Below are 12,944 nucleotides of genomic sequence, written 5' to 3'. Positions count from 1 at the left end.
AAGAGTAAAGACTAAAGATTACATCTTTCTATGCATAGCCATCCTCCCAGCTCCTTCCCAACAGGACGTATCCCAAAAAGTTCTTATTTCCATGTATAGACGAACTATATTTATTCATATGATATAAAAAATATATTTTATATTTTTATTATTTTTTTTCCAATTAGTTGTGAGTTTTTAATTAGCTTATTATATAAATAGAATACCAAAAGGTCCATTTTGCTCCTTCTAGATAACTTGCATCATCCGGCAGGGGTTTGATTTTTCCAAGTTTAAGACAACGTGTCACGTCACTGAAATAGATTATCATAAATACATAACGAGTAAATCTTCTTACAAATTCCATATCTTACTTGTCGATTATTAATAGAGTTAATTATATTGACACTTCCTGAGTTTTAGTGAAATTATATAAATTACGTCACTTTTTTATACCTACACAAACTTCTCATATTTTTTATATTTTTATTACACTTATCACCCCCGCATGATAAATAAGTATAATATTTTAAATAAAACATGATATGTTGTCAGGAAAAATCTAAATAATATATAAATGATTGTATCTTTATTATTTTTGGTAATAAAATGCATCAACAATTCTAAAAATATATTGTTTAAATTGCTCTTATACTATATCGTAATGAACCAAAAATAATAAAGAGGTATCAACTCATATATCAGTTGGACTTGTCTCCACAATATACAATATTTTGTTTAACTTAATTGCATTTATCACATTTTTTATTTAAAAAATTACACTTATTTCTCATGCAGGGGTGGTCAGTGTAATAAAATAAAAGTATAACAAATTAGGAGTCTATATAGGTGTAGAAAAGTGAATGATGGTTTATGTAATTTCGCTAAAAGTCAAAGGTGTCAATGTAATTTACTCTTATTAATATTGCTAACTCTTACTTTCATATTTTGTATTACTTTTTTTCTCAAGAATATAATTCACTATTTATTATAATATTTTTCGAACAATATAATTAAAAATAAATCATTAATAATATAATGATAGTTCATAAAACATATATATTATTATTATTTTTTCTGGTCTTAGAAATTGATACTTTAATATTATTAACCTTAAATTTTCAATATCAATTTACTGTTTTTATATTCTTCCAACAATGTCTAGAGGATATGGTATAAGAAAACTCAAAAAATATATTTTTTGATATAATTAATATTTCTCTGACTAATGACTTAATTGACTATGACATTGGCGCTTACTAACTTTTCCAAGTCAATGTTAGATGAAGTCCATCATATCATGGTTATCTTTAGGAATAACAAAAGGGTGGGTCAGGATCAGATTTGTACATACTTAAATTTGAATCCGTACCTGAACCCAAATTTAATGGGGTTGAAAATAAAATTAGAAATTAAAAAAAATAAAAAATTATAATAAATTAAAAAAATGATATTATTTTCGTGTAATTTTTCTCTAAGATTTCTATTTTCTCTTTTATTATTTCATTTCTTTTATGTTTGAAAATCCTATAGTATGTAAAGAAAAATTAGAAATTAAAAAAACAATGAGTTCATGATAGAAATTTAAATTTTAAATTGAATTACCTTACTTTGGGGCGAGTTCGGGTTAGGGTTTTTGATATACCAAACCCGAACCTGAAATTTAAATCGGATAAAACACGAACCAAAACTCAATCACATCAGGTTTTCCCGTCAAATTCAAGTTTGGTTCGGTGGGTACTCACGGATTCGGTTTTTATTGTCATCTCTAATTATATTTAAATATAAAATCAGCACTTTCTTCTCGGTCTTTAAGATATACTACATCAACGTTGGTTTGTGTAATTAGTGAGTTATTTAAGTTCTTGGTTCGGATTTCAATTTCAAAATTTATGTATCTGTAATAAGACTGATGATCATATTTTAATAACATAATAACATACGAGATAATAAAGATTAAAGATTTAATATATACTGATATTAGTGTTAATATTTTTTATACGCTCAGCCATCAAAGCCATGTTTGATATCTTTATAATATTATGATCCTTGTATTTATAATAAAGTGATATATATTATTGATAGTGTTGGCAAATGACAAACTGGCAGGAATTTTGGGCTTAGACCCCATACATATGTGAAAAAGATTTGTTATTCTAAACAGTGTGTCAAATCATGTCTAAGATGAATAATATTGAATCAAAAAAAAAAAAAAAATAATAAATATTTAATTTTTTAATTCATAAAACATATTTTTATGGGTAGAGACATAGTTATAGTTTGAAATAGAGTTTAAAACATTAAATCAGAACTTTTTTTTTTTATGCTGATTCCTTAATAAGGGTTGATCAGATCCTAAATTTATTCAAAAGATCTGCTTTTTTGTTTGTTCACTTAATCTTGTTGAAATCCCTCGCTTGAAAATGAGAGGGTAATTATTCAAGTATGATTTCTAATAGCACATTTTCATCGTAACAAGCAAAGTAAATATGAAACCGTTCACTATTTACCATCCTTTAAGATATTATTCTGTTGCTAAACTATCATTTTGGCTGATTTTCCCCCACATCACAATGTTTACATCTTTTCTGGTAAAGACCATCGTTAAGTTGTTACATCTTTTTGGTTTTATTAAAGAATTAAAATTTAAAAAGTACTAAATAAAAATATAACAGTTGGAAAAATCTAAAAACATTTGATTCTATCATAAACAACTAAATCAAGTTTTAATCCCACTGAATAAAGTTAGTCAAATAGATTGAACGACGTCATAATATTCTACTATTATTTTTTTACATTAATTTTATTAAGCATGAACCTAATATATGCTACACTGAATGATTTCGGTATGTAGCAGCATGTATGATAAAAAAATATGTAACTATAGTGTTTATACAACAAATTCATCCAATTATTAAAAAATACGTTTTCCTAATCAGGATGTCTTTTTGTTAGGACCCCTCCTAAATCACATAAGGTGTAATTGTCGCTTGACTCACTTCTATTACTAAATTTACAATAACAAACAATCCTTAATCCCGCTATCTGGTCATACCGAAGTATCGAACACCTTCTATCGAGGGTAATTCCCAATAACTAAGACCTCACTTGAGTATGCTTTAACAGACTTAGTAGACTCTGTTGCCTTTGAATTATACTCCCATGATTGAATATCTGACATGCCTCTACTCTGCATAAAAAATGCAGGCTCTGAAGGTACTGGGAGAGTGGTAGAGTAACTATTAAGCATAAGTACAACAGAAGCCATGGTAGGTCTGTCAGCTAAATTTTCCTGAACACATAGTAAGCCAATGTGGATGCATCTCATTATTTCATTTCTTGAACCATTATTTATAGCAGGATCTATCAGATTTGTTGCTGTTCCATCCTTCCAGCTTTTCCAGGCCTAAAAGGATTTACATGATTGCAGAAAAGGTTAGTTTACATATATTTTTAACTGCAAAAATTTCTTCTAAACTAGTTTATGTTTATGCATAACTTCCAATCTTATAATGCAAATTTACAAACAGGTCAGGTCAGACTTTGTCTTAAACAGGCCGAACCTATATAGTATATAGAAGCCTGCGCCTAACCTATTTATAATGCAAATTTACAAAGACAAAGAAGACTAAAAACATCTGACTTCGCGGAGACTTACAAAGCTTATTAGATCCTCTACATGCTCTCCATTACGGAAGCCACTATTTTTCTGGCCACATACTATCTCCAGAGCCAGCACGCCGAAACTGAAAACATCTGACTTCACGGAGAATTTTCCTTGCGTCACATACTCAGGTGCCATATATCCACTACATGACGATATGGTTAAGCTCAATTAGCACAATATTTACCTATACTTTTATGGTTTAAAGACTTATTAGTAAAACAATTAATGGACCTTTGTATCATGGTACTTACTAAGTTCCAACAATTCTGCTTGTGTCTCCTTGAGTTTGATCCAAAACAAACAATCTTGCCATCCCAAAATCTGATATCTTGGGGTTCATCTCTGCATCTAAGAGAATGTTGCTTGCTTTGAGATCACGATGAATAATACGCAGACGTGAATCCTCATGAAGGTAAAGAAGGCCTTTGGCAATGCCTCCTATGATTTTATATCGCCTTTCCCAATCCAAATGCACACGCTTAATTGGATCTACAATGTCAAACCAAGGTATCTTTTGAAACTTGTCTACAGGAATTATGTATTTGAGTACTTGACAATTCATAAAAACTGAAATTTCAGTGAAGGACTAAAGATACAAAGTATAATCCAATGAAGAAAAGTTTTAATTTACCAAAAATGAAGTAATCAAGGCTTTTATTGGGAACAAACTCATAGACCAGTAACCTTTCTCTTTTTTCCAAACAGAAACCAAATAGCCGGACTAAATTTCGGTGTTGAAGTTTGGCCACTAACTGCACTTCATTCTTGAATTCTGTATCTCCTTGTCCAGAATTCATTGACAACCTTTTGACAGCAATCTCTTCTCCATTGGAAAGCTTACCCTGAAAATATATCAGAGTTAGGTACATACTAACTATTCATTGCTAACAGTCAATGAATACCACAATCTGAAAATTGAGTATCTTTTAATAAAAAGAGTAACCACATATTCTTACCTTGTAAACAGGTCCAAACCCTCCTTTTCCTAGCATATTTGCATCAGAAAAGTTATTTGTAGCCATTCTGATATTTTCAAAGTTGAATTGCAATGTCTCAACAGGTTCAATTTCACTGTCAAGTTCAGCTACACATGGGAAAGGAGTTTAATCAATGTTAGTTCTTGAAAGATGGTTTAAGATTCACAAAAGCAGATCAATAAAGTCGTGATGGCTAATAATGAATTTCCCTTCTTCATCTTAGCAATTCGATATCTTGTGTTAGATGTGTAGAAATTACTTCATATTTGTATTGAGGAAGTTCACTCATGTCAATACTGAAAGTTGATAAACTTCTACCTTACTATCAAATGATAAATCACAAAAAAAAATAGTGTCTTACTGTCAGTGTCAATATTTTCCCTTTGCTTCCTTGCTCTTAAGAAGATGCAGACTAAGATAATCAGCACAGCGATGACAACAACAGGAACAACTACCGCAACGACGATTGTTGTTGTGTTGCTCTTTCCTGCAAAATCCAGAATTCCATGTCAACCAATGACTATGATATTCAAATGATATATTGAACTTTTTTTTGAAATTTCAGTTGCTCAGTGTCAAGTATTACATTGTAAGCACATAACAGGTACCTTGTGTGGAAGTGGTATTAGTGAATGGAGGAGGAGGCACTTGTGGTGCTGGCGGTTGAGCGGTATTAACTGTGGAGTCATAGAACGGCGATGTATCGAATCTAAGATTGCAGCTTGGTTTTCCAATTCTGCCATTTATTCTGCCAGCACAACAACTTGAGATATCATTGATACTTTCTACCAAGCAATCACTGCACTCTTGCTCTGATAAATCAGGTGTGCATTGCAAAAGTGCAAATATAGTTTGAAAACTTGGACCTTGGGCACTTCCTGCAGCATACTTTTTAAAGGAATCACCAGAAGCAGCTTTGCTACTCAGATTATCAACCAAGTCCCTGAGGACATCATTGAACTGATCCATATCAGTTGCATTGCTTAATGCATAAATATAGAACGTAGGATTAGATTCCTTAACCCCGAATATTGAGCGGTTCGAGTAGCGTAACATGCAATTATCATACCATACAATGGCCTCTTTCTGATTTGGGCAATTCTGTGTGAGAAAAACTGTTGACTCATTGAGGCAACTGCGGCACGCATCTGGTGTAACATCTCCTCTACACATCCCAATTCCGTTAACTTTGTCAGAGTCTTGACCCTGAGAGAAATTGTAGAAACCATAATCAATTTGTGTGTTGGAAGACAAAGTAGACAAAAGGGTATTGAGATTGGTCTTGTAGGTACTGTTTGCAGTATAGTTGCCTAAATTATCATTGCAGACATTGTACAGGAACCTTTCCTGGGCTATGGTATGATTTATGAGTATAATAACAAGGAAACAAGGAAAGAAAATCACTCTTGAAGGTGTCATAGCCATTGAACTTGAAGAATGTCCCCTAGACCAGCTTGGTTCTATGTACTATGTAGTAACATATGAAGGTTAAAAAAGAATGGCTACTTCTTGTATACACGTTTTTTGAAACAATCAAACCAAGGTATAGGTACAAATGTACAATAAAAACATATATAAAATATACTTTGTCTCATCTACTTCTTATGGAAATAGACTTTTCGCTTCTCCTCGATATTACTTGGGGGTCTCATGCATGGAGTCACCCTTTTTATATCGTCGTGGTATGAAAGTCCGTGCACTTAATGTTGCTTATGTCCTTGAGTTTTTATTATCTTTAGGCATAAATCAAATCATATGATTTGATAATTTGCTAGAGCTTCTACCATGGTTACTAATTCACTTGTGTTTTTTCTTATAAAAACTTCACATATTGCAAATCCAACATTTGTTCTAACTTGTTTGAAGAAACAAATATGTTTAGGCATATCATTTTGTATCCAATGCTAATCTTTGTTGAAAATTTCAATGCATAAGCTCCGGTTGACTGATTCAACTTTTTGTAATAAAGTCTCCTGGTCACATTTGAAGGCTGATGAATGATGAAGCCTTGAAATATTAAAAGGATGTCTTAATTACAATTTTCATCTCTCAACTTTTCTCCTTGACTTTTCACAAGTGAGTCGAGTCTTCAAATTTTACTAGTTACGCAACTTTAGTGAAATTGACAATAGGTTATAACATGGCTATGATGATCCTTTGTCACATTATTATTTTCATTGATTTTAAGAAGAAAATTTGGCCGATGAATTAAAGTTGCGTAAAAGAAAGTTTAAAAATCAAAATAGCCACAAAAAAATGGGGCGCGAGTTTCATTCCATAGAAGTTGAGGGACTAGGAAAAAATAAAACCAAAAGGTTGACTGAAACTTGAGTGGTTAATGACAAACGTGGAAATCCTCCATTGATTCTTCATGGTCAATTTTAATGGCGTGCCACAGTCAAACGCAGATTTTTTTTCTTCATATTTACATATTCGCGGCATGATTTGCACTTTATTTTATAGTTGCATAGTCAATGAATTAAATATTAATCAGCATGACAAAAAATAATTAAATAAGTATGTAAAGGATCTATATTCATAAGGCAAAATTAAATAAAATACAGTCAATGCTGAATTGTTAAATGCATGCAATATTCGGTATAAATCTTACTTTTTCTCCATTCTAATACCCAGCATATCTCTTACTTAATATTCGGTTTGTATTTTATATTCGGTTTTTCTAACATGAGTGTGTTGAGAAGGTAGAAGAAAATAAGATGATAAATATATATATATATATATATATATATATTTTGAGGCAGAATTCTTTGACCTCATAAAAAATAAAAAATAAAATATGGAATGCATTGAACATTTTAAGCATTTGACTGATCGGTAAAGATTTATATATAGTTAGTGTATCATTCACCATTCATTTATATTATTTTTACTGAAAAGTTAATAATGATTTAAAATGAATAGTGAATAATGTACTGATAGTATAAAAACTTTTACCTATCATTGTATACATCTTTTTATCTTATAGAGAAAAATAGACTATAAGCAAAGAGAAAATTTGGAAGATATCTTACATAGTTCATGTAGCTTTCTCTTTTCCTCATTTTTCTTCTAAAAATTAACTTACAAAAAACAGAGGCCATAGTTGGTCACATCTTGAATCCAGAGTAACCAAATCTGGAAGTATCTCTTTATTTCATTTCTAAAACAATTATTGAATCCAGGAGCTACAATATTTTAGGGTTGTCCCTTGCCTCCATTTTTTCCATGCAACATTTTCTTAATTACTTCTGAATTTTACACTTTGACTAGTTATAGTGTTACACACAGCCTCTAATTCCACAATTATAAATCCTAAAAGATAAGAAAGCATTAAAATGAAAAAGGAGGGGGAGACTTACAAAACTTACTAAATCCTCTCAATTCTCCCTATGATGAATGCCACTTATTTCTAGCCACTATCAATCCACAAAACTAGTAAACAACCAAATTCAATAGTTACATAATTCTCTGGTTTATTAATATGAAAGGTCAGAAACTTAACAGTAACTATATTGAAGACATTTACATAGATTGCAGAACATTATTCTACCGAGGCATGGACAATTCAGTTAATTGTATAGAACCAGAACTTGATTCCCCTGCTGCTACTGTCTTTTGCAATATTTGATTATGCATAGAATTTATTGGTTCTCCAGGAAATGGTAACTCAGCTTCAGAGTCAGAGTTACTGAAATAAGAAATAACTTTTCCCATAGTAGGTCTATCATCTGCTTTATCTTGTACACATAATAAACCAATTTGAATGCACTTAATCACTTCACTTTCATTGCAAGATTCTCTAATATCTTCGTCTAATATTTGTATTGGTGTTTCATCCCTCCATTGTCTCCATGCCTGAAACAACTTGTTCAATTACATATTTGCACTCCTTTTTCAGTAGAGACGGGATTCACTTACTCCCAGTCGTACCATCAATTCTAGGGAAATCCAATCCGATGTTTTGAATTATAAATTTCTCTAAAATTGATATTTATGATGAGGAGTAAGTGGATCAAACTCTATTCTTCTGTAATGTAATATGTATCAATTAAAATAAAGAAAGCACAAGCTAGAAACAAATAGTATACAATTACTCACATAACTCAAGAGGTATTCAACATCATCTGACAAAATAGAATGAGCATTTCGCTTTGCACTAATTATCTCCAGAAGAATGACTCCAAAACTAAATACATCCGATTTTTCTGAAAATCGTCCATACATAGCGTATTCTGAAGACATATAACCACTGTAACAAAAACAAACATTCATTAGATTTACAAAGTGCAAATTATAACATAATTTTCCATTACCTTATTCTTCATGTTAATTTAAGAATTAAGTATGGAAGGAAACCATTTTAATTAAGAGTATGCTGATATTATGTTTTATTACTAACTGTAGAAGAGAAGATGAAAAAGACAATAAGGATTTCAGGATACTTACTATGTTCCAACAATTCTATTTGTTTTTCCTCGATCTTGATCTAAACCAATTATTCTTGCCATACCAAAGTCTGCTATTTTTGGATTCATGCTGCTATCTAACAACACATTGCTTGCTTTGAGATCACGATGTATAATTTTTAGCCTTGAATGATCATGTAAGTAATGAATTCCTTGTGCAATGCCTTTAATAATTTTGTAACGCTCCGACCAATTCAATAATTTGCTCTTAAGAGGATCTACAAATATGAGAAGTTCACTTGAGTAAAGAAAATTAATTTAATATCTTATACTAACAGGAATATTAAACTCCATTGATAAACATATATAAGAAAAGAAGTTCATTACCAAATAGAAAGTAATCAAGACTTTTATTAGGCACATATTCATAAATGAGCATTTTCTCTTGTGCCTCCAAGCAAAATCCTACTAAAGCAACCAAATTTCTGTGTTGAAGTTTAGCTATCAATAAAACCTCATTCTTGAACTCAATTGTCCCTTGTCCTGAACTTTGGGAGAGTTTTTTCACAGCTATTTCTCGTCCATTTGAAAGAACACCCTATAATGAGATCATAATTAATCAATTGAACATAAAGAGAAAAAAATGAGCATAGATATATTTTTTATTAGGCTTTATTATTACCTTGTAAACTTCTCCAAATCCTCCCTTGCCTATTTTGTTTTCATTTGAAAACTTTTCTGTTGCAGCCTCAATTGTTGATAAATTATATTGTAATGATTCCAAAGCCTCACTTTCATCCCCAACTGAGAAAATAATCATAGAAACAGTTAAGAAAGCTGAATAAATGTAAGCTATAAAGAAATGAAAGCTGACTTATTTCATGTACTTACAATTTTCTTTTAGAAGTGTTTTATATTTCTTCCTTAATCTTCTTCTCAATAGAAAACCACATCCCAAACATAAGAGAATTATCGAAAAGACAACCACTACAACAATGATTACAATTATTTTGGTCTTGGATTTCCTCTTTCCTGCATAAAGTATTGTAGAAAAAAGCTCTTGTAAATTCAGCACATAGTAAAAAAAAAATGAAAAAAGTAGATTAATAAAAGTGTGATGGAAGAATTTAGCCCTGGAAATTTTTGTGTGAAGTGATGAATATAAAGACAAGAAAGACTAAGGTTTCAAAAACTAACCCATTACATCAGAATTGCTGAGCTCAATAGGAAGAGAATGAAAAAGACTAAAATTTTATGATGTTTGAAGCACCAAGCTTTGACAAAAAATCAGCACAAGCAATACCCTCCATGTTTTTTTATTCTGAAATTCTAAAATATGAGTTTAATGACCCACATCATAAAGAACTTTTTGCAGTATCAACCCACATCATATCTCTAAAATGTGGAAAATCGTGCGCATGAGTTATGCATTATGTTCAGCATATATATATATAACATACTAATATTTTAGGCAAATTCAGCCACAAGTAGCATTGGTTGAGTAAATTATTACCTGAAGGAGGAGGAGGAGAAAAAAGAGGTGGTGATGCTGATGTTTGAGTTGTATTGTAAAATTGGAACAAATCATATCTGATATTACACCATGCAAGCAAAGCTCGTGCACCTTGTTTTCCTTCACAACAAGTAACAAGAGTCTTAGAACCATTTACCAAACACCCCTCACACTGTTCATTTGTCACACCAGGTAAACACTGTGCCAATCCATACACTGTTATCTCCTTCGTGAAGTTCCATTCCCCAGTGGAAAATTTCATCGATGACTCGGTATTCGAAGCTTCTGAAGCCAAACTTCCCAAGAAGCTTAAAAGCATTTCATTGAAGTTATCTACATCCAATGTAGATATGTTTTTGTTATCCCACAAATTCAATCTTGGCTCAATACTTAAAGGGTTGAAGTAAGTGTTTGTGTAATGCAACATGCACTCGTCGAACCATATTATCGATTCTTTCTTGTTTGGGCAGAGTTTTGTTATGTTTGTAACTGCTGCAGCTACGCACTCTGCACAGGTTGCAGAGGAGACATCGCCGCGGCAGAGGTAGAGGCCGTTGAGGGCGTTGCTGGTGCCCATTCCCATGGCAGTGGTGTAGGAGCTACTGCCTTCGGTGGCGTTGGATAGGAGAGAAGATAGAAGGACATTGAGATTGGTTTGGGAGATAGTGTTGTTGTTGATTTCATAGGTAATGTTGTTTGGACAATATATACCGTTGTAATTCGGAGATGCTGAGGTAAGTGATCCAAAGAACAAAGAGAATAACAGAAATGAGGTTACATATTTGCTGAAGTGAAACATCTGTGTGATCATAAGAGTATTGATATGTGCACCTTTGTTTTGTTTCTCATTCATATTTTATTCTCCTTTCATGGATTCATTCCACTTTAGGACTATATAAGTCAAGAAGATCAAAACACAGGGACTAATGTGCAAAGATAGCAATTTTGAAACACCAATTAATGAATTGTCCTTGTTTGCTTGGTTTGATATTGCTAATTACAATGTTCCTTATGCTCAAATTAGGAAGTATTTGTGTTTGAAAGTCAAATTGCAACATGGAATGTTGAAATTTTTCCAAGGCCGCCTAAGACTTATATGATGTGTTTTTTCAAAGCCTAATGGAATATGTTATTTGAATAATCAAACTTGTATAACTTTTTCAACAACTTTCATGTTGGATAAATGTTGTATAACCTTTATTCTTTTTCGCAAAGTTGTTGAACTTAGTTGTTCAAATAATATCATTCCTGTAATGAAGAAAGAAATAGAATGATAGGGAGCACATTTTGTGTAACCATGTCTGTCAAAATATGGTGATTGATAAGGAATTAAAACTTGCTGAATTTTGTATTAATTCTCTTCTACCTTCTCTCATATAATAATATTGGTTTTCCTCATTGGCAGTGTATTTTTTTCCTCTATATTTGAGGGTTTTGTATAAGTAAATATTGTTTGATATCTTTCCTTACTGCTCTTTCACATTCTCAGTTGATTTTATGTTTCCAAATTCTGATCCCAACATTCACCACCTCAGACTTGGCAGCTTCTTCAGCAACATTGTTAGCTGAATATATGTTGAACGCATGAAGCTGTTCATATCCTAGGTTGAGATGTATTTGTCATAAAACATGTTCACTCTTGGGATGGTAAATAATGGGGTAACAGAAATATGAGCATAAAAAATGTAACATAGTTGTTGAAGAGAAGTATCTTACCTCAATAATAATGCTTGGCTCTATATAGTGTATAAAATGATCAGCTCCTTGTATTCCTCAATCTCATGTGATACTTCTTGTTTGTGTATTTTTGGTTAATGGGTGTGAATCTAGATCTAGACTAGTCTACTTAGTAGCAAATTTGGAATGGAAATTTGACATGCCAATGCAGTAGACTAGAGAAATTTGTAGTTGTTATTTTCATGCTAAACTTTTAATCTGATTTTTATACTAGACCTATTAGATCTAGGAGGTGAGCATGGTGCAACAGTAAGATTGTTGCCATGAGGTCACGAGTTCAAATCCTGGAAACAGTCTTTCCACTAGCAAGGGTAAGACTGCATATATCTACCATCTCCATACTCCACTAAGTGGAAGTCTCATGTGACGAGCTACCCTTTTTGTCTGGATATTCTGCTGAATATCTAAATGTTGGACTTGGAGCTCTTTCCTGAAACAAATTTAAAGCTCATCTGAACCAAACACTTGCAGCCAAAAGTGGCTTGGAAAGTAATTCTCAGCACACTTTCTCAAGTATAAGTGAAAACATTGTTCAATAAGTAACTATTCAAACATTGTTAATGGAATTTTATTACTATTAAAAAGGTCTTAAAAGTTCTGTGGTAGCACAGCATCTATTTATATTGTAGTGGATGGAGAAACAACTGAAATGAACAAATGGTTTT

At 31.9% G+C, this 12,944-nt stretch overlaps 2 protein-coding genes across 2 annotated transcripts; both read right to left on the bottom strand.

Moving 5' to 3' along the window:
* Nucleotides 2,952-6,169, bottom strand: LOC109335566 (cysteine-rich receptor-like protein kinase 29). The gene is made up of 7 exons (XM_019571701.1): nt 5,232-6,169; nt 4,985-5,110; nt 4,603-4,730; nt 4,278-4,488; nt 3,898-4,135; nt 3,638-3,788; nt 2,952-3,385 (listed from the first exon to the last, which is right to left on the bottom strand). The coding sequence occupies exons 1-7, from the start codon at nt 6,046-6,048 to the stop codon at nt 3,053-3,055; spliced, it is 2,004 nt and encodes a 667-aa protein (XP_019427246.1). The 5' UTR covers nt 6,049-6,169; the 3' UTR covers nt 2,952-3,052.
* On the bottom strand, nt 8,132-11,425 carry LOC109335565 (cysteine-rich receptor-like protein kinase 15). Its single transcript, XM_019571700.1, has 7 exons — nt 10,543-11,425; nt 9,921-10,061; nt 9,712-9,833; nt 9,417-9,627; nt 9,070-9,307; nt 8,722-8,872; nt 8,132-8,478 (listed from the first exon to the last, which is right to left on the bottom strand). The coding sequence occupies exons 1-7, from the start codon at nt 11,393-11,395 to the stop codon at nt 8,170-8,172; spliced, it is 2,025 nt and encodes a 674-aa protein (XP_019427245.1). The 5' UTR covers nt 11,396-11,425; the 3' UTR covers nt 8,132-8,169.

This window comes from Lupinus angustifolius, chromosome LG20 (assembly GCF_001865875.1).
Source record: "Lupinus angustifolius cultivar Tanjil chromosome LG20, LupAngTanjil_v1.0, whole genome shotgun sequence".
Classification (NCBI taxonomy): domain Eukaryota; kingdom Viridiplantae; phylum Streptophyta; class Magnoliopsida; order Fabales; family Fabaceae; genus Lupinus; species Lupinus angustifolius.
The sequence above is the reverse complement of the archived record's forward strand: the minus strand, read 5'-3'. Positions and strand labels throughout refer to the sequence as shown.

Bases quoted from the DNA above. Each gene is read 5' to 3' on its own strand.
- LOC109335565 (XM_019571700.1), bottom strand. From the start codon at position 11,395: ATGAATGAGAAACAAAACAAAGGTGCACATATCAATACTCTTATGATC. The intron at 9,628-9,711 runs GTAATAATAAAG...ATCTCATTATAG, and splicing joins GATTTGGAGAAGTTTACAAG to GGTGTTCTTTCAAATGGACG. The intron at 9,308-9,416 runs GTAATGAACTTC...TCATATTTGTAG, and splicing joins TCTTGATTACTTTCTATTTG to ATCCTCTTAAGAGCAAATTA.
- LOC109335566 (XM_019571701.1), bottom strand. From the start codon at position 6,048: ATGGCTATGACACCTTCAAGAGTGATTTTCTTTCCTTGTTTCCTTGTT. The intron at 5,111-5,231 runs GTACCTGTTATG...TGGATTTTGCAG, and splicing joins TAATACCACTTCCACACAAG to GAAAGAGCAACACAACAACA. The intron at 4,731-4,984 runs GTAAGACACTAT...TCCCATGTGTAG, and splicing joins GGAAAATATTGACACTGACA to CTGAACTTGACAGTGAAATT.